Below are 23,554 nucleotides of genomic sequence, written 5' to 3'. Positions count from 1 at the left end.
CCGACTGGACCTTTTCCCACAACACTGCTCAAGCACTAACAACTAGTGGCCGTGATGGATGTGCCTGGTCCTGACGGCTGCCTCCAGGCTCAAGGCAGATTCGGGAGAGAAGGATAACAACACAATAGCCAAGGGCTAATCTAGGGCAATGCGCTCACCTGGCCACAGTGCTTGTTGGTGTCCAACTCACACCAAATTTGGTAGAAACTGGCATATGCAGTCAGTATGCAAATATGACTGAGTCAATTATCTTGCTCCATAAATAGAGAAGCAGCCCAAGAGCCCCTGGAGCTCTCCTGCATGGCAGCGGGCTGCATGCCGGGATCTCCCCTTGAGTAGGGATGCCTCTCAAGGTTACTCCTTGAGGTTGAGAGATTCCTTGCCACAACAGATCCTAAGTGACTAATAGCTGGGCTAAGCTTTGAAGCTTTGTTAAGATTATATTTTAGATATATTGTGTACATGTAATCCTTTAGACATAAACCATTGACCAAGTCTGGGATTAGGACTGGATCCAGCCACACTAAGACTCCTCTCTAAGAAGGGGTTTAGAATGCAAGGGGATCCTTTCCAAATCTCGTGGCTCAACAGGAGGGTCTCCCTGACACTTTTGTCTGACTGTCCTCTATGCAGTAGATAATGCAGTGTACCTTGCCATCGAATCTTCTTAAACCACTGTCACATTTACCCTTAACCTTTGTTAACTCACTGTCTTATATCAATAAAACATATTGCTGCTTCTCTCTTACGAGTGAAGTGCATGACTCCATCCATGACAAGGTGATGTTACAAGTTTTTTGCAAGTTACTGATATTCAAAACATTCAAGTATTAGCATTTAATTTTAAATATAAGTGTTAAAAATATCTTTTATTTCCAAAACTGTTTCCTATCCTACAAAATTATTTTAAGAATTAGTGAGTTAAGTACGCAAGTACTTTTGCCTGTATTTCTGAAATTGTTATTGAAACAACACCTTAAATTCAGAGCCTGATGAGGAACTGAAGGGATGACTATCTCCTTATCTACCTAACAGGGTCAGTTTAAAAAAAAAAAAAAAAACACAAAAAAATCCACAATTCTAATTACAATTTTCTGTTTAAAAACTATGGTACAAAAAAGGAAATGTAATTATGGGAAAAGCGATGGCCTCTAATACCTTCTTACATAAAAGATTATGAAAGAAGATAGTGGTTTATGCCTCAGTTTTTTAAAAACTATTTACAAATCCTTGTCATTGAAAAGTTCTATCAACTATTCTGTGTTACAATCTTAACATCATGCTTAAATATATGCATTCACTAGAAACGTGAAAAGAAATATGTGCTTTTGAGCTGACTGAAGTATAACTGAAGAAAAATTCTTATACAACTAAGAGGTATTTGTCTTCCTTTTCCTACTGTCACTTTGCTCGTCCCTTCTGAATTGGTCTATACGAAGCACCACTGACATAAGAAAAGTATTTTCTGTGCCGTATTTAAGTTAACATTTTTCTCCGACCTCTTAACTCTAACCCATCTACAAATGCATTGTATTCCAAAATTACATTTTCTTTTTTCCCCCCAAGATATATGCTGTTGAAACCTTACATGCCAAGTTTCTGCCCTAAATGAATTTTTACAGCCAGATTATAACCCCCTAAAGAGTACAATACTAATTTTACAGTTGTAAAATAGGATCTTATAATGGAAATACTGACTCAAGTTCTACTCTAGCATAGTAAAAATGTTGGTATAATGAAATTAAATTGATCCAAGAGCTCGCACATTAAATTTTTATTGCAAAGCAGCATGGAAAACTAATTGCTTTAATTAAGAACAAAATCATATTCATCCATTGACTATTTCAGAACTTTGATCTGATGTACATCACCACAGGCTTTGGTATTAAGACTAATCTTGTTCCTATTAAATATGCATCAGTAGTCTGAAGGAGGAAATATGAAACAAAAATCCACACAGCAAGAAGAAATAGTAATGTTTGTCAGCAATGAGTAGGGAAGAGATTTTATTCAAGGTGATCATGCTAAAGTGAGCACAGCAAACTAATCAGGTGAGTAACAATGCTCTGTTGATTAAATCCTTGCAAAAACTTGGATAGTTAAACAGCTACAAAATACAAGAACACATGATTCAGAGGTACTAAAAAGGCAAACATCACAGGACTGAGGGAGCAAACACAAGCTAAAGGATTAAAAAAGCCAAGCATTAAAGCAAATAAGGGAAAGTCATCTTCTAGAAAATACCTTAACTACTTTGTTTCTAAATTTGTGGCACCGTGACTGCAAAATCAGTTGCACTAGGTATTGTTTTGCATATGAGATACAACTTAGAATTTTCTGACCCACTTGCAACACCCATCTTGATTAAATCAAGTAATACAAGAACAAGATCTAGTGCTATACCAGAAACATTGACCGGCTCCCTGACTTCTTTGCAATTGAAGTATAATAAATTACAAAATGGTTGGAATGTTCTCCTGTACACCTAAGTGTAATGAACACATTAGAAACCTTTCTACTGCTTGACATGTTATTCACTCAACTGCATTCATGCAAGTTGAATATGAAGTAGAATCTTTCCAAGCTGTTGAAATCCAACCACAAACAGATTAGACTTCCATGCTCTTATTTTACTGTGAAATGTGATCTGTATAAAGCTAAAAAAAACCCTAGCAATCTTTCACTATTTTGAATTCTTTTCCAAATGACAATATTTTACTTCCTTGCACATACAAGGATATTAATGATAAGAACTTATTCATGTAACAGAAATTTCACTTTCTGCTCCCAATCACCTCTATGTACATTGCAGCACTCTGAGAGGATTCAAGTTAAACCCTACAGATGAACAAGTTAAGAGACTACGTTTGACAGGACACAAATGTTCTGAAACATCGGAACTAAAACTGTAATCCAAAGCTGAAGAAAGGACTTCCTGGTCACTACTATTACAAACATTTAAAGGGGATGTTTGGATTCTTTTTCTTCTTAAAATTTCGAAGACATTTTCATATAGCTGTTATGGCAGGATCATGCCATCATTCTTGATGCAGTTGAAGTACATGACTGAGACACAACCACATCTGAAAGACACTGAAACACTTCTAGTAACTTAGGATATGAAATTAAATGGAACTACACATCCAATTGCAAACACGACAAACAATAAATTCAGTTCAGTGTCATGTCTCTCAAATAATAGAACCTCAGTGATGTCTAGCCATTGCTCTTGGATCTTAGTTTAATACCTCCTCAAGATGTCATTTTCAGCCATCAATCAGTTTCAACCAAATTACTGGCGACTCTAAACCTTGTAATCAAATGGTGGCCCAAATTAAATATCTCCATTTGTGATATCTCAGAGACAAAACTAGAAGAGTCCTAAAAGAAACAAGGGATGAAAATTAAGTTGGAGCATCGAGCTCACCTAAATTTGTGAAGTCTTCTGTGCAATAAAAAAGGGGCTACAGCAGCTTTAACTAAGTCAGCAAGAATACAAGGGTTTAAGGGATTCCTAGTGTCTGGCTAGTTCCAGTCAGCCACGTTATGTTATCTCATTCACAAACTCTTAAAAACGCAACTCCATCTGAAAATGAATTGGCTTTCCCCTCACTGTTCCTGTTGGGAGGTTATTCCACAACCTCATGCTTTTGATGGTACCATCACAGGCTCCTGTCTTTATGTTTGAAAGGCAGGTTTTCAGCCTTGTTTTTCCGCTCCACCATTTCATGGTCACAGTTTATCCCTCTCCCTTCTTCTGTTGCCTCACTCCTGCAGTACGCACACCTGCAATGCAGCATGCTCCAAAGGCCACTGAATCCCTTTCTCAGTGGGTTTAGCCTCTCTAATAAAAGCTGTTTTCACTTGCTCTTGTAAAATAGTCTATTCATCCTCTGGATCATCCTGGCAGTAGTTCTCCAGAATGACAAGATATAGGACACAAACTTTATGGCATAAAAATAGGGAGAATAGTTCATTATTAGTGAAGGTATAGGCAATCTTTTTCCCTTTTGGTTGCTCCCTGCAAATATCCCTACCAAAACACAAAGGTAACTCAATTATGAAAATATAGTGCAGCGAAAAGACTTAAAACCTCCCAGGAAGATAGGTATTTGATCATTTCTTCACTTGATCATTATTATGATTATTTTTACTTGGAGTGAACAGAATTTTAGATCTGAACTCAGTAGTAAACTTATACAAGCAATAAAACTCATAGGAGAGCCAGCAGCTTTGTATTCTACACTGGTAATTAATCCATCGCCAGTTGTTTAGATTTTACAGTACAGTGACACACACTTTCTTTGGGAGGCTGCAGTATGCCAGCCCCTCTCTGTTTACTGATCAGATGAATAGGAAATGGTGGAAGGTCTTCTCGTCACCATCAAGTCACACTTCTAGCAAAGTCAACAGCCAGGTCTGCACATTGGACTCAACTCAGCAGTGTCGAACTCCAGCACACATAAGTCTTAATCTATAGTAGAGGAGTTTCTTTTATCTAGACCTTGCTCAACAGACCACTTCCACACGTGGGTCAAGGCAATCCCAAGCACAAGTAGAGTTTGGGTGGAGAATGGATTGAGAGCAGCCCTGAGGAAAAGGACTTGGGGGTGTTGGTTGATGAGAAGCTCAACATGAGCCGGCAATGTGCGCTGGCAGCCCTGAAAGCCAACCGTGTCCTGGGCTGCATCCAAAGAAGCGTGGCCAGCAGGTCGAGGGAGGTGATTCTGCCCCTCTACTCTGCTCTTGTGATCAGTACTGCTTTCAGCTCTGGGGACCTCAACAGAAGAAGGATATGGAACTGTTGGAGCAGGTCCAGAGGAGGGCCACGAAGATAACCTCAGGGCTGGAGCACCTCTCCTACGAAGACTGAAAGAGATGGGGCTGTTCAGACTGGAGAAGAGAAGGCTCCGGGGTGATCTTCTAGCAGCTTTCCAGTACCTAAAGGGGGCCTACAGGAAAGTTGGAGAGGGACTTTTTACAAGGATGTGTAGTGATAAGACAACGGGCAACGGCTTTAAACTGAAAGAGGGGAGATTTAGATTAGATATAAGGAAGAAATCTTTTACATTGAAGGCAGTGAGGCACTGGAACAGGTTGCCCAGAAAAGTTGTGGCTGCCCCATCCCTGGAAGTGTTCGAGGCCAGGTTGGTTGAGGCTTTAATCAACCTGATCTAGTGGAAGGTGTCCCTGCCCATGGCAGGGGAGTTGGAATGAGATGATCTTTAAGGTCCCTTCCACCCCAAACCATCCCATGATTCTGTATAAAAAAACGTCAGAAGAAGCAGACAGTTCAAGTAGTGTCTTCTACATGTCAGTATGATATTGAAGGAAGTGCTAGGGAAAGTTCCCAACATATGCAGATAGTTTGATTGCATTTTCCAAATTGTTCATGGAAATTCTGCAGCTATTAATTTTCCATTCAATATTAGTACTATATCAAATCTCTCAAAATATAGTAATTATACTGAAAAGAAACTGCATTATCTAGGTAAAAGGGAGGAAAAAAAGAATGCTTAAACACATACAAGGTATGTCAAATATCTTAGGAGGGTAATTCGAGCCATATGACAGAGAAAAATCAGAGCAAAGTTAGTTTCAGCTTCCTACAAACATATTTCAACAGGAGTACAATTTGTGCTAATTATTGAAATTAAAATGAAAGCTAAATTCCTTAATTATTTTTTTTTCTAGATCCTGACATATAATATTGTGTCTATTTTGAAACACTTTACTTTTGTTTCACTAAATGGAAAGCAACTGTTGAAAATTTCTGGATTCTTCCAGAAACATTTTTTTTCCTAGCTCCTTGATGTCTTTTGGTAGCGGTTTAAAGATTTGGAAATTGAGAAAATAAGTCCCAAGAGTGTTCTCTAGATGTAAGAATATCTACATCTGTATTTTGTAATTAGAATTTTGAAAGGTTTCTCCACATCTACCCCACAGATCTTTATTAAATAACAACAAAATGTAGTTGGAACTGCTCATGGAGTTAAAGCTCAGAGGTGAGAAGACAGTTCTAAGATGCACGGATTGCATGCAAAAATCATTTAAGAATAGTAACTCTTACATCTTTCGACCCCCACTCCAAAAATTCTTAAAATAACCAACTTCCTCAAAAAAACCCCGAACGCTTCGTCCCAAAAATTAGCAGGGGGCAGGATATAACAGGCCTATAGTTGGTATCCTTGACTTACAAACCACAAAAGGAATAAAAATGAAGTGTCTCCTTCTGTCTAACATTGAAGTCACTGTACAGTTCTCCACAGCTTTTTTAATTTAGAAGAGAGGAAAAAAAGGGTTCTGAATAACACAAGATCCCTTTTATGTGGAAATACTTCAATATTTATGTTCCACTTTTTATAAATTAAATCAGATTTGTTCTAATTTAGCAAAAGTTCTATGCATGTGTAGATTCAAGCGGTATTTCCTGGAACTTTTCAGCAAAGCTTTCCCACAATTTTGATTTTCAGTTTACGTTAAGCATATACTGATAGGCTTTGCCAAACAGAAACATGGCTTTATGTATGCTTAGAAGTAAGCAAACTTATCAATGCTTTGTTGAATTTGGTCCTTGGTGAGAAAGCACATATCAGTGAACTAGAGGAAAAAAAACTCTTCACTAAAGCTGGTACTTGCAGACAATTGCTTAATCCAATTCGAACCAACAGGCACAGTGTGATATCCATACATGGCTATATTCAATAATTGCTTGTGGCAAATACTGTTCATGATAAAAGAGACTTAGCACAACCCAGATAATGGTTTTCCTGAAGGATGTTTGTTCAGATGTGAAGGTTGGAAATTCTGTATCGTTCAGTGGATGTCAAAAGGAGAGCTCCTCTCAGTCTGCCTCAGGCATGATTGAACTTAATGCTTACAGAGAGAGGGGAAAAGAAAGAAAAAAAAATCACAAATGAAACAGATCGTGAGCTGATAACGTTCCCCGAGGGTGGTCATCATTGACAGATTTGGTGAGAACATTTAGCTGCTTAATTTTTTTTTAATTCTTGTTCTTATTGTTCAGAATCTATACTAAGCCTTTAAGACTGTAAGTCTGGCCATGAAGGACAGCACAAGCAGAGTGCTTTTGAATACTTGCACTAGGGAGAGGAAAAATGCATCATGTTACTTGTATTTTACTTTCAAACATTAAATGTGTCTTTTAAAAGACTTACAGATAGGCAGGCATTGGCAGAATTACTTATACTACATTGGCAGAATTATTTATACGTTCCATTCAAAGCCATCAATAATACAGACAAATCTTAACTCTGTATCACAAGGTAACCTCAAGTTTCTTCAAAAAGCCCATAAACTGGAATGGCAAATAGCTACAGCCAGAGTTCTCAAAGAAATTCAAATAAAGCCCAGGAGGCCAATTTACATATGGAAATGGAAAAGCAATATAGATTTATAAATAACAACAATGACAATGAAGAACATTTAATTGAAAGTTATGCACCCTATGGGTATGTCTATAGTCAAAGCCCAGTAATATAAAAGTACCCAATTCCAGATGCAGTTCAGTTGTGGTAGCCCAGACCTTTTACATGGTTTGCTTTATGCTACGCTACATATTCTATTGCTTCTACCCAAATAGCTTGTTCAGCAGCGGAGACATACGCTGAGATGATAAAAAATGTGCAACGTTGCAGAGTGAGAAAGGGAGTGTGAAAACGTTATCAAGAGCTTTTCTTTCAGAAGTATTCTCTACTAAGTAAGGTAAGAGCACTTTCAGAGGAGTGAGGTCAGCTGCATTGCCAGACGGATCAAGTATCTATGATGGTGTTTGAGACAGGAGCTGTGAATTATCCTCTTCTGCATGTCCAGACTGAGACAGGTTTTCGGTGACCAGAATTTGTGGTATTGAAGTGATTCTGAAAATTCTGACTAAAACATAACCAAAACTTTTGAGACCTAACACTTTGAGAAGATTTTTGTATAAATTTGAGACCTTCATTAGTAAGCATCCTTATACTTAATGACCTCCCATTTATTGTCCTAACTTTACAGGGCTTTTTCCGAGCAGAAGCCTGAAGAATACTGCCATATGAAAACACCAGAAATGGATGAACCTGAATCCATTTCAGTTTTGTTTTGCTAAATCCTTTTAGTAGTTAGCAGAAGTACAGCACCTGCATTTAGAGCAGAACGAGGACACCAAATTCTATTTTTAATATTAAAGAAATTACATTACAGGTTCGTTGAATGCAGCCTCACACTTCAAGTGGCATGCTGCAACGTAACGGAAGTTATAACAGAGAAAGAATATTATCATAATTAAACTTATTGATTAAACAACTGGCATGCCTACTAAGTAAGCAAAAATTCCCTGAAAGAAGAATATTTCAATATCCTGACAAATTGTATTGCTTCTGTGTAAGGTTTTGCTGTATATTCAGTTATCCAATCTGGTCTGTCACATACTGAATTTTTAATGCCGACGCCAATGACAGCACGTGTTTTTAAATGTAGCTACATCTGCCACTGAATTACTGAGTCATCTGACCGCTCTACTGAAAAATAAAAACGCCGTAATGACATGAAAGCATTGAAAAAGCTACTTGCCAGAAAGCCACCTCCTTGTGCTACACAGTAAGTTTTCTGATCCGAAGAGAGGCTGTATTTAACCACAGCAGACAGCAAGAGGAAAGAATTCTGCAGCAGATCTTAGTGGCAACCTAACAAAACTTGCTGGATTCAAAGAAGGCTACATATGCATTTCAACACCAAGAGACCTGCTAAAGACATGCTCATCAATAGATCTTTCCTTCCTGAAACAGAAAGTTGCACTGTTTGTAAAGAGAAGACTATATAAGCACACACACCGAGCTGTATTAGAAATATTTCTTAAAAAAATATATGTTTTATTAATGAAATGGAGGTGTTAGTCCTATCATTCTTGTATATAAGACTTACCAGTGGTCTCCTTTTTAATGAAAAAAAGAAACAATGCCTTTTGATTTAAAACAGCAAAGGGAACACTCTGGAAGTTCAGCACATTTTGAAAATGCAAGCATGGAATCAGTGACGTCTACGCACTTTTAAGATCTGCAACACTTAATGATGACTGTTTTATTAAGCTATGTACAATTAAAGCAGATAGAAACAAGTCATTGCTTGAATGCTAATGATAAGGAAAAATAGCTTCCAAAAAGTACTTTTCTTTAAATCGCAAAAGGAAAAGGAAAGGGAAACAATTACAGAAAAGAAATCCCAGAACAGAGCAGCCAACATAATATTTGCATATCATGTGAGAAAAGAAAGAGGGAATTGTTACTAGCAGAAGCAACAAAATAAAAACTTTTATTAAAATATAAGCCAGAATAGAGCTGCCAAACTAGTAAGCACGTATAATAAATGAAAATAGAGACGGCTGTCACTAGTGACAGTGAGAAAGCAGAACTTTATTAGCAGAACTAAAGATACATCTACACCACAAAGTGTGGCAGCACCTTAGAGAAACCTGAGAAATCTCTGAGCAAGATGGTCTATCAACACAGCACAGACAAATGCCACATAAGGATCCTAAGTGGGCTCCAAAGCAACATAACCACGTTAAAACAGTCCTGCGCCTGGATTTCTTCAGTCTCTCAGATACTCCTTGTTCTGGAATTAGTCCATTCTGAATAAACAGGGAATTACTGTCTCAGACCAAATTGCAAAACCATAGATATCTGGGTGTTGGGTTGTTGTGTTGTTTTTTTTTTTTTAAAAAAAAAGGACCAAAACCTCCCAAACTCACAAAAACACTCAAAACCACTAGCCTCCATTTAGCAAGACTCATCTTAGAAGGTTAAACCTCACCATGAAACAGGTAGCAAGAAGTAATCACTATAACAGAAGGGAAGACAGGATCAAGAAATTAGAATAGATGTTTCTACATCTTGTATACATACATGATTTGATCACTTCAGATCACATAAGACTAAAAGATAAATAGATCAAATAAGATCAAACAAAACTACTGATCATCTCTAGCCTTTTCTTAGTTTCATAGGATTACAAAACCAGAAAGTGTACTGAAGCAATGAGGCCATTTCAAAGTCCTGTTCTTACGGCACGCTTGCCTGAACCTTACTCCACATTTGAAGGTGTCAACTACTTTTTGTACAATGTGAAATTGCTATACTTACTACTCCCCACCACAGGGCATCTGCATAGCTGCCGAACTCTGTTTCTCCAGAATCATTTACAGCATCTTTTTCAGCCAGGTACACAAAATAAGAGGAAAAAATCAGGCCCAGAAATCCAATGTAGAGTGTAGTTATCAGCTCCTGCAAAGACAGCATTATTATATTGTTGAGGCTCTTAAAGTATTTATCGCTGATGTTTTTTTTAAACATAATTGGAACAGAAGAACATAATTTCAGCAATTGAACATTGACACTGGCTGTTGACGGTGCAAATCAACAAAAATCCATTGAGCTCAATGATGAAAGAATTTACACCACAGTGGATGACTCAGTCCAACATGCACATTTCAGAGTCAAAACAACCTCTTCGATTGCAAGCATGACTCATTAACCATTTGGTCACAAAAAAAGAAGTTGGGTAATTTTTACAAACAGTGCCACATTCAAAACAACTTACGAATTTAGGTACATATTTTTAGAAATATTCAGACTACTTTTAAGAAGTCTCATTTTCTGTGGTTAAGTCCAACTACAAGTCAAAAGTTTGCCAAAGTGAAGAAGAATATTTTTAATCTTTTAGGAACCTTTTGTCCATTGAAGAAGGCAGAACAACCACACTTGGTTAAAATAAACGACCACCTGCCTCCACACTAAATATATTTGACATCATCAGCATATCTGCATATACGCTGTTCTAAATAGAAGGACTTTTGCATCAACGATTATGCCATTCCTCAGAATACTCAAACTTACTTGTCTGTGGATGAACACTACTGATCCCAGCAGCCTCCACGTACCACCCTGACGGTCGACATGCAGCATTCGTAAAATCTGTAGAAAACGGATGCCCCTGGAACACAATTTTTAAATTAATGAAGAGACTAAAGATACAAAAGAAGAAGTAGAGCGGAGAGGGAACCTGTGAATACAAGGCTAATAAGGATAATTCAAGGATTCAGGAATTTTGGACATAAACTGTGAATGCTCTAGACATCATTCATCAACTCGTATTTGACCAGCTTGCCAGGATGGGAAAAAACACAGACACAGCTAACTATAGATCTGAATTCCTCACCTTTGATGAATTTGAATTAGACAGTACGATAATATTTAAAATATCTTTTTATGAGAGCCACTGCAATCCTAGAGCATCGCTGCAGCTAGTGCACAGAGCACAGTACACTGCCCTGTACACTCTCATTCAGGAAAACTGAGTGATGTCACCTTCTTCCTGAGTACAAAGTAGATCCAGTCCATCGGGAATTCACAACCACTAACCCCAGGCATTTTATAAAGAAGCTGCTTGAAGACGTCAGAGACATGAAGCATGAAAGAGTTGCTACAAAATTGAGCCAAGAAACTAAACCAGGATTTGAGTAGAACCCACCTGGTTGTGGAAAGGGGGCAGGGGTAAGTGCACCTCTATCCCCACCAAAAATAAATGCATTACGACCAGACACGCAAAATTTTATTTCCCCTATACTTTATGGGATCACTGTTTCACACCTACACATGATTGGTGATCTGCTCTGTTACATGACTTCGAGCAGTGACTCATTTTCTCTTGCAAGAATTGAAATAAGAGGTTAAAGAAAAAAAATCCACCTTACTCAGACAGCACTATTTTCTTTTATTACACAGAATTACCTGATAGCTGAGGTTGCAAAGACTTGACCTTTAGAGCCGACACAAAGAACTATCATGGAAGCAACGACTACAATTAAATCTGGAAAATAAAAGTCAATTGAAAAAATAAGTTAGCAGCATCTTGCAGTACTTCTGCAAGACTATTACTAGGACCAATGCCAATATTACTTTAACAATTTGAACAGTCATCCCAAATTAAGATTTTTGCTTCTATATTATCAAGAGATCTCTATTGTAACATATAATGAAAACATAATTGTGTGATACGATAGAAAGGTTTTAGTGGGATAGATCCCAGATGCTCACATTCTAGATGAATGATGAGAGTGATATGAGTTACTTTAAAGCAGCTTCAGCAGCCTGGAATCCTTATTAGCTATAACCCATGAGGAATTTCAGCAGTTTCTACCTGTTATTTCTTCTCTATATATTATCTTTGTTGTTTTAGAGAGTATTTTATTCATTGACAGAGGTTTTGAGGTTTTATTTCATATATAAGACAATTGCCTTACTATTATTTCATCTGTCCAGGTCTAAAAGTGAGAAAAAAAATTGGAATTAGTCTATAAGTCTAATTTAGTTTAAGTCAGTCATTATCACAGGACTGTACTCTAAATCTCTGTGCCTCGGGCCCAGTTAATTTTGGAAAGGAACTCTGTTTTGCAGAATGAAATAGTTCTTGATACATATCTGGGAAAGCAGAACTTTGTTTTACTTTCCAAGCTGAAATAAATTGGATGATGTTTCAGAACTCCTAGTGTTCTAGGTCTCAAGAGAAATGGATTGTGGACAGAGTGCAAAGATGCAAAGTCACTTTATAGTGCAGTTGCACCTGAGATACAGTTGTTATTTACATATATGCACAGAGAAGTTAAGCTTAACTATTTTATGATTGTAAAAATACCCAGACACAAAATTTTGTAATTTATATTCAGCAAAACTGTAGATAGTTCACAAAAAAACTATATCCTCTACTCAACAACAAATAATATTTCTGAGTAGTGGAAAAAACTATGTCACAGAGCAGGAATTACTATGTTTCTAGAACAATACTCCTTTTCTAAAATCTGGTTTGTTTAATCTATTTATGCTTTAAGTGCTTCAGTGCAAGGGTCTTTACATAGTTCACTCAATACTTGTTAACAAAATACAGATTGATTTTGAATTATCATATTTCTTTCAGTGAAATTGTTAAATGCATGACAAGCATTTAAAAAAAAAAATAATGGTTTGTGACATATATGGAATATATGGATGCAATTTCTAAGGAAATTTCTAACACTGAAGTCATGTTAGGAAGCCAACTGCAGTGAATATCAAGGGAAGTCAGGTGCCCAGTTCCAAATGCATTGCTGAAAACCATATTTTAATCCAATAGATAAAAAGTAACTACAGTGCATCTATCATGCTCCACCATGCAGTACATAGCTCAATTAGAGTGCAAAATAAACTCACAATAAATTATTCAAACAGCTGCTGAAAAAAAAAAAAAAAAGGCCGTTCAGGATCTTTAAAAAAATACAATTGTAGCTGTTGTACAGTGTCTGGGATCCTGAGGTCACAGGAGACAGGACTATGGCCAAGACTTATTTCTGGCAAAGTTTCAGATCACTTGTGAAAAGAAAACACTCTGCTCTTCTGGAAAAACAAGCCAAGCCACATTTCTTCTCAAATGACAGTGCTACGGATTCTTGAAAGGAAAATCAGATCTACGTTAACAACATGAGCTCTTGCTCTAACTTGGCTATGACTGCTGCAGAATTTCCACTCCTCAAAACTTTCAAGGACAACTTTTATTCGTTGTTTACGTCAACTTTGCAAGCTGTGCATACTCACCAATGATTGAAATAGGCTTCCTAGCAAAGCGAAGCCTTCCCCATATTCCAACATATTTACTGCGGCATCCTGCTGACCATAACCGAACCACATATTCTGTTCCAAAGAATACCACTAATACAATTTCCTAAAAGAAACAGACAAGGAACTAGATTAATTCTCTACTGTATATCTTTCATCCTTTTTCAGATTGTATTAGGAAACACTAAGATAAAATACAAAATTTGGAAGATGAAAAAAAGGGAACTATACCAACATTATGTAAAGTAACAGAAAAATCTGTAAGAGTAAAGAAAGAAGAGATTAAGAGCAAGTTCAAATACTTTAATTGCATACAGTTTGGCTTGTCTACACATACTAAAACTGAAAACCAGTCTGTGCAATTCACTTGGTCTAATTCAAACAAAAGGCTTCCTGACTGAGCCAAAGAAAACAAGCACAGTCTGTATTGAGAAGATGACTATTCTCCTAGTGTATTTCATTTCGGGAAGAGGTGTGCTTCACATTCCATTTACCGTATCAGCTTAACCTCCTGCTTATTTTTACTTTTTCACTGCTCCTTTAATCTTCCATGGATTGAAGAAAGGTTTCTAGTACCCATTACCAGTATGTCCATCTCCAGGTGCACTGAAAACATAGTGAGACCTCGAGCACACCTTTCCCATCCTCTTGTCAACAATTAGAGACTTCAGCAGTAGAAGAGGTCTAGTCCTGAAGCACTGCTGGTATCAAGCTATGTGTTAACCACAGACCTACACTAAGGTATGGCTTTAGAAATGCCTACAGTGACAGATGTCAAAGACATCTGACATTCTTGTTGATTAGACAGAGGTACAATTATGTCATATTTGGAACTTAGGCAATGTGCAGACAAACCTTGCTTTTCTGCACACTGGTTGAGCACAGCATACTCGGCATAGTTTCCTCGAGTATCAGGGAGCTGCAACACTCCTTCTTGGCCAACCCAATAACTGACCATATTCCCTATCAGAGTCAACAGCAAAACATACTAATTGGAACGGTAACAGTGATTTGTAATCGAAAACACATAGCATGTGGCATATGGAAAGACTAAAGCAGAGAAACCAATCATAAGGTATCACAGTTACATAGGACAATGCAGAGTAAGAGAATGAGCTGCTTATTTCATAGCATGATTTAACATCAAGAGCAACTGCAGAGAAGATAATATGCTGCTGAACATTTTAGCCAGCTTCCTCACCCTTCTGCAGGGCTCACTGCTGTTTTTTGTAACAGACTGGCAAATGGAATTCAAGATGTTACCTATGATTATTTTCTGAATTACCTGAAATAATGAGGATACAACCCTAGTCCAGTCAAGATGAACAGGAGTCATATTATCAGCTGCAAAAATGCATGGGACATCGCCTTGAATACTGAGTAAAATAATAGGTATATGTACAGCAAAAAGAGGGGTAAAAAAATGTTATGCATCAGTTGACTTTGTTACAATCTTCTTGTGGCTCTAAAATACTAATTTCCTGATGGCATAACAAACTGCTTATCTCAGGGCACTAAAGTGTTCGACTCCATAACACTTCTAGAAAAGCTAGGAGAATATTATCCAGGACTCTTTCCCTTAGTTTTGACAATCTCATAACCTGTGCAAGATGTCAGCCACAGCAGAACAGCTATCACAATTGTTTCCAGTCACTTGTATTCCAGTTAAGATTTTCAAGATATAATGAAACTGTCCAGATCGTTGGTTGTCATAAACATGAAGCTCAGGCCTTTCGACCCAGCCAAGAATCTCTTCTACAGTTTCATTCTGAAAGGATCCACCAGAATCCGTCAACTTTTTTTTTTTCTTAAATTGGACTATTACATATTTTTCAATAAAATAAAGACATAATGAATGTCACAAATCTAAAGGAACAGCATCTGCAGCAGATGGTTTTAAGGAAAGCTTGTGTCTTATGACAGAAGCTTCAAAACGCAACAAAACTCTTCCTTTGTCCGATTTCCCCTACTGTCATTTACGGATCTGCAGTGAACGGCGAAATGATGAGCCTTGCTTTACATGAGGCGCCTTTGCATTGTCACAGCCAAATAAAGCACCAGAGGCTGTCTTTTCTCATCAGGTGATTGTAGTCATTTCACAGTCAGTCAATAAACTCTCATACCCAAGTACACTCTTCTGTCCGCAGAAGGCTCGTACATCTGCTTTCATCACTACCACGAAGGCAACTCCCTTAACAAAAGGCAGTAGCAACCATACAGGCAGCCAGAACCATCCATTCCAAATAACTAGCTTGGGGAAGGGATGTATGGCCTCACATCGTATGTGTTAGCCCAGACAATACCTTTCAGATAGCCCCAGGAGCAACTACCAGAAGCGAAAGAACGACGACAAAAAATTATCTTGGTAGGCAAAGAAAAACTCAGAGAAAAGTTAATGTTTTAGGACAAAGAAGCCACAAACAGCACTCTGAGCAAGCACCGTGGCCTTGTCAGGATCGCCGCCTCAGTTTTATAGCAAGAAGGTAGAAAGTGAAAGCCTGGATTGTGCTTTAAAGGAGCGTGTATTCTCTGCGTAGGAAATTTGCATCGGAGTTGTGCGCGTATGTTTTTTAAAGGCTCTCCATGGTTCACCGGATAACAGCCACACCGGCAAGTATGCAAATGTGGGCTGTCCCAAAGACAATGCAACAGACACGCAGTCAATGGTTACTGTCATCCAGCTCTTTGCGTGACATGCAGACAAGCTTAGAGAACATTGATTGTCCTATAGACTCCGGTGACTGGAGGGAACGACCAGTCGGCTTACACCAAGACACATTTTTCACTCCTGACGTTTTGATAAAGGCTTATTGACCTAAATGAGACCCAAGTTATTCAGGGAACATCGGGGGTGAAAGTGCACAAGCTGTTCTTCATGGTCATACACAAAAACTCCAGGTATCCATTAGCAACTGGCAAATTCCCCCTCCCCTGCCCGTGGCCCTGTGACAGACAAAAGTGGTTTTAATATCTTGTGTTGCATAAGTCTAATAAGCCGCCTCTTGGGGGTGGGGGAGGCTGATGAATTTCTGTCAGCACACACTTATATTAGCAGCCAGAAACTTGCAGACAACAAGGAAAAAATACATTAGAAAATCATGCCTTCCTGAGCTACTAAAATATCACCTCTATTTTCCTGATTAACAGCTTAGCACGAAACTTTACATTAACTAAAAGGATGACAACCTGATCCTTAGTTTGTTTACGCTGGTGGTAATCAGGGCTAATTCCATTTAGCAGGAGTTACCCTGGCAGAGAGCAGCAATGCCTCACACCTGAGAACTTCAGCAAATCAGTTGCACTACAGATTAATTTGGTCCACTGTTTCTTCAATAGTTTCTTCTAATCACCTGCTTAACACCTACCTATTAAATGCTTTGGACAAAAGTGTGTGCTTCTCATGATGAATCAACTAGACTGAAACATGGCTTCGAGAAGATTTAGAACAAAGTAGAAGCTGATATAGGAAAATGGAAGGTTAAAGTGCTGAGCAGACAGAGAGGATGTAAAGAATGAGTGAAATAAGAAACAAAGCAACAGGGGCAAATTAAACCCAAGAGAAAAATTAAAACACAGAGGTAACTGCCTGCAAAACACTAGTGGGGTGTGGATTAAAGCTTTGTGGAGGAGTTTTCTTGGTTAACATTACAGGCACACAAGAACTGCACTGTGCAAGGACCCATTCGACCCTGTTGTCGTGGTTTTAGGCTGATCTAGCAACTAAAACTCACACAGTCTCTCCTTCTCCAGTAAAGTAGAGAGGAGAGAAAAAAAAAACAAAGGGACTGAGGGTTGAGACAAGAACAGAGGGAGCACCCACCAACCATGGTCCCGGGCAAAACAGACGGGGCTTTTCTCAAAGCAAAACAGTTTATTAATGGTTACTTAGAAGGACAAAGGGAAACAAAAACCGATTACTCGAGAGGACAGAAAGGAACAAAACCAGATCTTAAAACCGACACCTTCCCCCCCCCCCTTTCCTTTTCCTCCCGGCTCTACCTCCTCCCCCCAGCAGCGCAGGGGGCAGGGACTGGGGGAGTGCAGGTCAGTTCATTCTGTGCTGTTACTGCTGCTTCTTTCTTAAAGGAGAAGGAGTCCTTACACCCTTTTCCCCTGCTCCAATGGATCCCCTACCCACGAGGAAAAATCCACAAACTTCTCCAGTGTGAGTCCAGCCCACTGGAAACAATCCTTCCCCACAGATTGCTCCGGTGTGGGCTTTACCACTGTCTCGGGTACTTAGGGAGTTGTAGCCACTCGCTCCAGCGTGGGTCGTCACTCAGACTCCAGATGCCTCTCTGCCTTGCCGTGCACCCCAACACGACCATCCTCAGGCTCGGGCATCTTCTCCCCACGGGCTGCGAGTGGGTCTCTGCTCCACCGAGGCCGTCCTGGTTGCAGGGGGCCGCCTGCCATCTCACCATCAGCCGCAGGGGAAACTCGGCTCCGGCACACCTCCTCCCGCTCCATCCTCACTGACCTGCTGTCGATGTGGCTGTTTCTCTCAGATCTCAGTCCTCTCCGGGTGAACTCAGCCCAGTGGGCACCCCGGGAGTGGGGTGCCCCCGAGTTCCCTAGCTGGCTCCGCCGCCGCCATCCTCCGTGGGTGGTGCCGGCCCGACGCAGGCAGCCGCCCGGCCGGGAGCCGGGGAGCGGGGCAGTGCCCTCCTCCCTTCTCTGCTCGATCCTGGGCGAAGCACCTTTTCCGGTTCCCTTGTCCTGACTTAAATAGGGCAATTCGCAGAGGCGCCCTATTGGCTCAGCCCCGAGGGGGATGGCAGTCTGATCTGGTGGCCAGAACTAAGCCTAACCCGGTTCCAAAACCGGGGAGGTCACAGGGACCAAAACCCCTCTCCTGCCACCAGAACCACCCCCCCCTCCACATCAAACCATGACACCTATGCAACGTAATTGAGATGATCTTTCTACAAGGTGAAAGCAGAAATATGACACTGAGATTGAAAAAAAAAACAACTTACACTGTCATGGTAATAAGAACCCTCTGAGATGTGACAGTTGTGCACCTTCATACTATGGGCATACAGGAGCTCTCTTGCTTAAGAGAAGAGACATTTTTTCCTTTTAATTACCGATTCATACACGGTACCTTCACTTCTACTCAGCCCAGGCATATGCTAAATGCCATCTTCATGCCTTCTCAGCCACATAACCCCAACATAGTCAAGTACTAGATTAACTCTGGATGAAAGAGGAGAGAAGGTGAACATGAGATACACACGTAGATCACCCGTCTTGACGAACCCTTACCAGTGTCAATAACCTTCCAGCTGTGAGCAACTTCTCACATCTAAATTCACAACATTTTCAACTACAAGGAACAGGTAGACAAGACTAGTATAACAAGCCTCGGGCATTTCCACTGTGGCACAATGCTTGGTGAAACTACAACAGATCTCCAGGTAGCCATTTAGCATATGCCAGGGAATGAAATATTTCTCATAAAGACCAGGTAAGGAGCTTCAGGCCTCACTGGTGCAGTGGCGCAGGAGCAGGGTCAGCATGTGAGATCCCTTTCAGAAGTCTCACGACAGATTTTTTCAGTACATCTTACTACTCGCTTTCATGGTTTTGACATGGAAACAGAAGTTCATTTGAGTTGATCAAGTACTACATGAACACCTTTGGGAATTGCTTCAAGTATAATGAAACAGCCATTGAAACACAAAAATTATCCTCAGCCTGAAACAGATATGTTGTAACTTAATCACCTGGCTAAAAAACAGGTCTCATCACCTGATGAAGGAACTCAGGCAGGATCCATAAAAACACAGTCTCCTGACAAATATATGCACGCTATCTGTCATTATAACCTGTATCTCCAGAGTTCCCATAGATTAATCACAGTTTCATAAGCAGCCCACACAGGGAACACACAGAGAAGGGCTCAAAGAACAGCTGTGATGACAAAGCCCATGTATTAGGTTTGACTTACACTGAAGAACTGGACCTGCTATGGGTAAGAACACTTTAACCATTGCCCTGATGAGCTTCGGGATGTCAGTAGGCAAAAGAACAAGAAAGTCCCTTCCATCAGAGGACAACAAGGAAAAGCTACTTATGAAAAGGACTGTGACTGAATTGAAGAAGGGACCAGTCTTCTTCAGCTGTGTGACTGGAGACTCAGATCTATGAGAAAAATACACACAAGTATATTAGCAAAATAAATATCTGGTTTATTTTGCTAATAAATGCATCTTGAAAAGCCCTTCCTTTACTACTCTACCCCCACGGGATTGGAAGAGCTACAATCCAATGCTGGGAGCCATCCAACATCCACACTGTGAGATAAAGTGCAGCAGCAACTCCAAAAGGAAGGACAGAGTCTCTAAACTTAGCTGAAAGAGATGTTTTTAAGCAATTAGACAAATTAATAGCTTGTGGGGAAAAAAAAAAAAAAACACCACAACAAAACGTTGACATAGAATGGATCATGACACCATAACAAGATAAAGAAATTGTTTCCAGAGGCTGAAAAAGCATCTTCATAGAGAATATATTGCTTGAGGCTCTGCCTGTGGACCTCAAAGCTGTAAGTGGTCATGGAGCACCCACAGAAGCTTATGCAGCCATTTGATGTGGGAGGACGAGATGAGGTCATCTGAAACCTGTTACGAACAAGAAGGCCTTTACTCTAATGAGTCTTGACTTTTTTCAATGAACTCCATAAACATAAGAGGTAAAATACATGTTTTAGGAGCAAGAAGGCAAAGCAAAGCATGCCACTATGTTATTCTAATCAGCTACTGAAGACCGAAAAATCAAAGACTGCATACACCTTACTTCATCTGCTACAGAGGTGACTGCCCTCAGAGAAAAGGGAGGAAACAAGCACAGCAAAACAAGAGGTATTGATGAGGGGGATGACTTTAAGCCTCATAAGCACACACTTCCTGTACTGTAGGAATTTCCTCCCACCCTAACATTTTACTGAGAATACAACTCCTGTCCATCTCTGCTGTATCACCAGCTCTATTACCTTATCCTTATTGGAGGGATCAACCACATTATTGCTATGATTATTTCAAACCTGGCTTCTTTCAGATTCCAGCTTCAAGCATAAGAAAGTTCCCATGAGTTCCTTTAAACAAGGAAATAAGCTCTCCTATAGCTTACATAGGGACTGAACGCCAACCAGCATCACTTCAGCCATAAGATTCCTGTGGCACTACTTGCACCGACACCTATTTGCAAGGCCGGGCAACAGAAGAGCTCTGCTACAGAGCAGGTGCACCAAGAGTAAAGTGGAACAGTAACCTCCTTGCAATCTCAGGCAGCAGTAGCAGAGCGCGGACATTGCCAAAAGTTTTGTTCCCAAGTCCTGAGAAGGAGGTCTCTGAAGGAGCCAAGAGAGCGGACAATAGGTCTGATGCTAATGCAAAGTGATGAACAGGCTAAGGGCTGCGGAGCTGGATTGGGCAACAGCATCTTCACAAGCAGGGACACGGCATATCCTTCACTGAAAGGTCAAAAAAAGGAGGAACATGTGTCACGTAGAGCAACAGGTTGCATTTACATTCAGAGAAAGGTAGCAGGCAAAAACCGAAACACTGCAGGCTACACGTTAGTTGGGAGAGAGCTGGAGTCCACTTCACAGCACACTGTTCACCTGACACATCAGGGCTTGCAAAATGCTTCAGCCAGCACTTGTGTACAGCCCGAGCAGGGTATGCAAATCAACAGCAGCAAAGGCAACTGTTGCTTCTAATCTCACTCACTTTGTATAGAGAGGCCCCTCTTTGTTCCGCTGAGAAAGGCAGGATTTTTTCCTGAAAGCTGTACTGTGTTTTCTAAGATACACAGAACAGCGAAATCAGATGGCCTGGGCAAACAGACAAAGGCAGACACCAAGCTCAATAAAGTAAAAATCCCAACTTGATGAAGTACAGATCAAAAATAAAAAAGATAAATTGTTCTTCAGCCATATAAACACTTACTGAGCAACAGCAAGTGCCAAAAGTGCTATTTAGGATTGGGGATTTTTCTCACCCTATTTAACCTCCTCACTTCCAAAGACCTTGTAAATTGCATCTTTTCAAGTAAAAAACAAGCTTTTAAAATGATGTTTAAAGACAGAATACTTGGTGTTCCTTCCTTTCAAAAAGCCTAGTATCATTTGCTAAAATTCTTTATCTAGCATATTTAGAACCCAATGATTAAACAGGCAACAGAAAACAAACAAACAAAAATGGTATCAGTATCACATTTCTATCTTCAGAGGCCCATGATTAATCCTAAGAAGTTACCTAATCTACGTGACACATGTTCCTCCTTTTTTTGACCTTTCAGTGAAGGATGTGCCGTGTCCCTGCTTGTGAAGATGCTGAGCCTGTTTCTCTGTTGCCCAATCCAGCTCCACAGCCCTTAGCCTGTTCGTCATTAAAGCCCCCTTATTAATGTTTCTAATGAAGATGAGATAATATTTACGTAAGTGTTCATATTCTGAAAAAAAAAAAAAAAAAAAGTGATGCTTACTTGGAGACAGAGTTAGAACAGTTGATTGTGCTGAGGCTTTTCTATTTTCCCTTAATCTTTGCCGAGAGCACAGAACAATAGAACTGGGACCAATAAAGAATACTGCGGGCCTGCAATGTTAGATTGAGATTTTCCAAAGGCTCCAAGCAACTAAATGCTATTGAATTTTAGTAGGAGTCGGGCACCTAACTCCCTCAGGTGCATTTAAAAAGCCTTTCATTGATTTCCTCAGCTCTCTTCTCACTGGAGGTTTCAGCCAAATCCAAATGCTGGCAGTTGAAATTTTTCCAGCGCCTCCAAAAGGCCTCAGATGTCGGTGGTGTAACTCTGCACGGTCTCAGAGCACCGCTGCATTAGAACAACTCTCCACACCGTCACCCCTGCACGAGTCTCTTTGTAACACCGTCATCTTTAGCTTCTGAACTTAGTTGCTGATGATATCCACCAGGAATTTACAGAAGTAAATTAAACTGGGCTTGCATGTTTAGTTTACGATACTTGTTTTAGTGTGGAGTTCTCCCCCATCACAAAGTCTGCTCAAGAACTAGACTTTAAACCCAAAGTGTCTGGCAAGAGAAAGGAAGTGTCAACATGCTAACACCGGCTCAAAAATGATTAAAAATCCCACTCCTTTCTGTTTATTTCATGAACCTCTTATTCAGGGCTTCATAAAAATCTCTAGAAAGAATTCATACAGGACCCTCTCCTTCAAAGTGAAAAATGCTCTGCAGGATGACCATGAGCCAGCAATGTGCCCTTGCGGCCAAGGAGGCCAATGGCATCCTGGGGTGTATCAGAAGGGCTGTAGTTAGTAGGTCTAGAGAGGTTCTCCTCCCCCTCTACTCTGCCCTGTTGAGGCCACATCTGGAATATTGTGTCCAGTTCTGGGCCCCGCAGTTCAAGAAGGACAAGAAACTGCTTGAGAGAGTCCAGCGCAGGGCCACAAAGATGATTAAGTGAGTGGAGCATCTCCCTTATGAGGAAAGGCTGAGGGAGCTGGGTCTCTTTAGCTTGGAGAAGAGAAGACTGAGGGGGGACCTCATTAATGTTTATAAATATGGAAAGGGTGACTGTCATGAGGATGGAGCCAGGCTCTTCTCACAGGCATCCAATGATAGGACAAGGGGCAATGGATATAAGCAGGAACGTAGGAGGTTCCGCTTAAACATGAGGAAGAACTTCTTCCCAGTAAGGGTAACAGAACACTGGAACAGGCTCCCCAGAGAGGTTGTGGAGTCTCCTTCTCTGGAGATGTTCCAAACCCGCCTGGACGCGTTCTTGTGTGATCTGATCTAGGTGGTCCTGCTCCGGCAGCGGGATTGGACTAGATGATCCTTTGAGGTCCCTTCCAATCCCTAACATTCTGTGATTCTACCCAGCACAGCATATGCTTAATTTTATTTCTCACTGAATTCAAA

At 40.1% G+C, this 23,554-nt stretch overlaps 1 protein-coding gene across 3 annotated transcripts in view; it reads right to left on the bottom strand.

Moving 5' to 3' along the window:
- The window catches only part of KCNQ1 (potassium voltage-gated channel subfamily Q member 1), a 378,889-nt gene that overhangs the window by 265,541 nt on the left and 89,794 nt on the right, over positions 1 to 23,554 (bottom strand). For all 3 annotated transcript variants that reach the window (XM_086613033.1, XM_086613032.1, XM_086613031.1), the window contains exons 3-6: positions 13,623 to 13,749; positions 11,787 to 11,865; positions 10,893 to 10,989; positions 10,140 to 10,280 (exon numbers count right to left, since the gene is read on the bottom strand). In XM_086613033.1, the coding sequence (XP_086469159.1) occupies positions 10,140 to 10,280; positions 10,893 to 10,989; positions 11,787 to 11,865; positions 13,623 to 13,749 (444 nt within the window). The remainder of the gene's footprint in view (positions 1 to 10,139; positions 10,281 to 10,892; positions 10,990 to 11,786; positions 11,866 to 13,622; positions 13,750 to 23,554) is intronic.

The sequence above is a fragment of the Tauraco erythrolophus genome, chromosome 6, assembly GCF_009769465.1.
Source record: "Tauraco erythrolophus isolate bTauEry1 chromosome 6, bTauEry1.pri, whole genome shotgun sequence".
Lineage (NCBI taxonomy): Eukaryota > Metazoa > Chordata > Aves > Musophagiformes > Musophagidae > Tauraco > Tauraco erythrolophus.
Note: the sequence above shows the minus strand (reverse complement) of the source record. Positions and strands in the feature narration are given on the sequence as shown.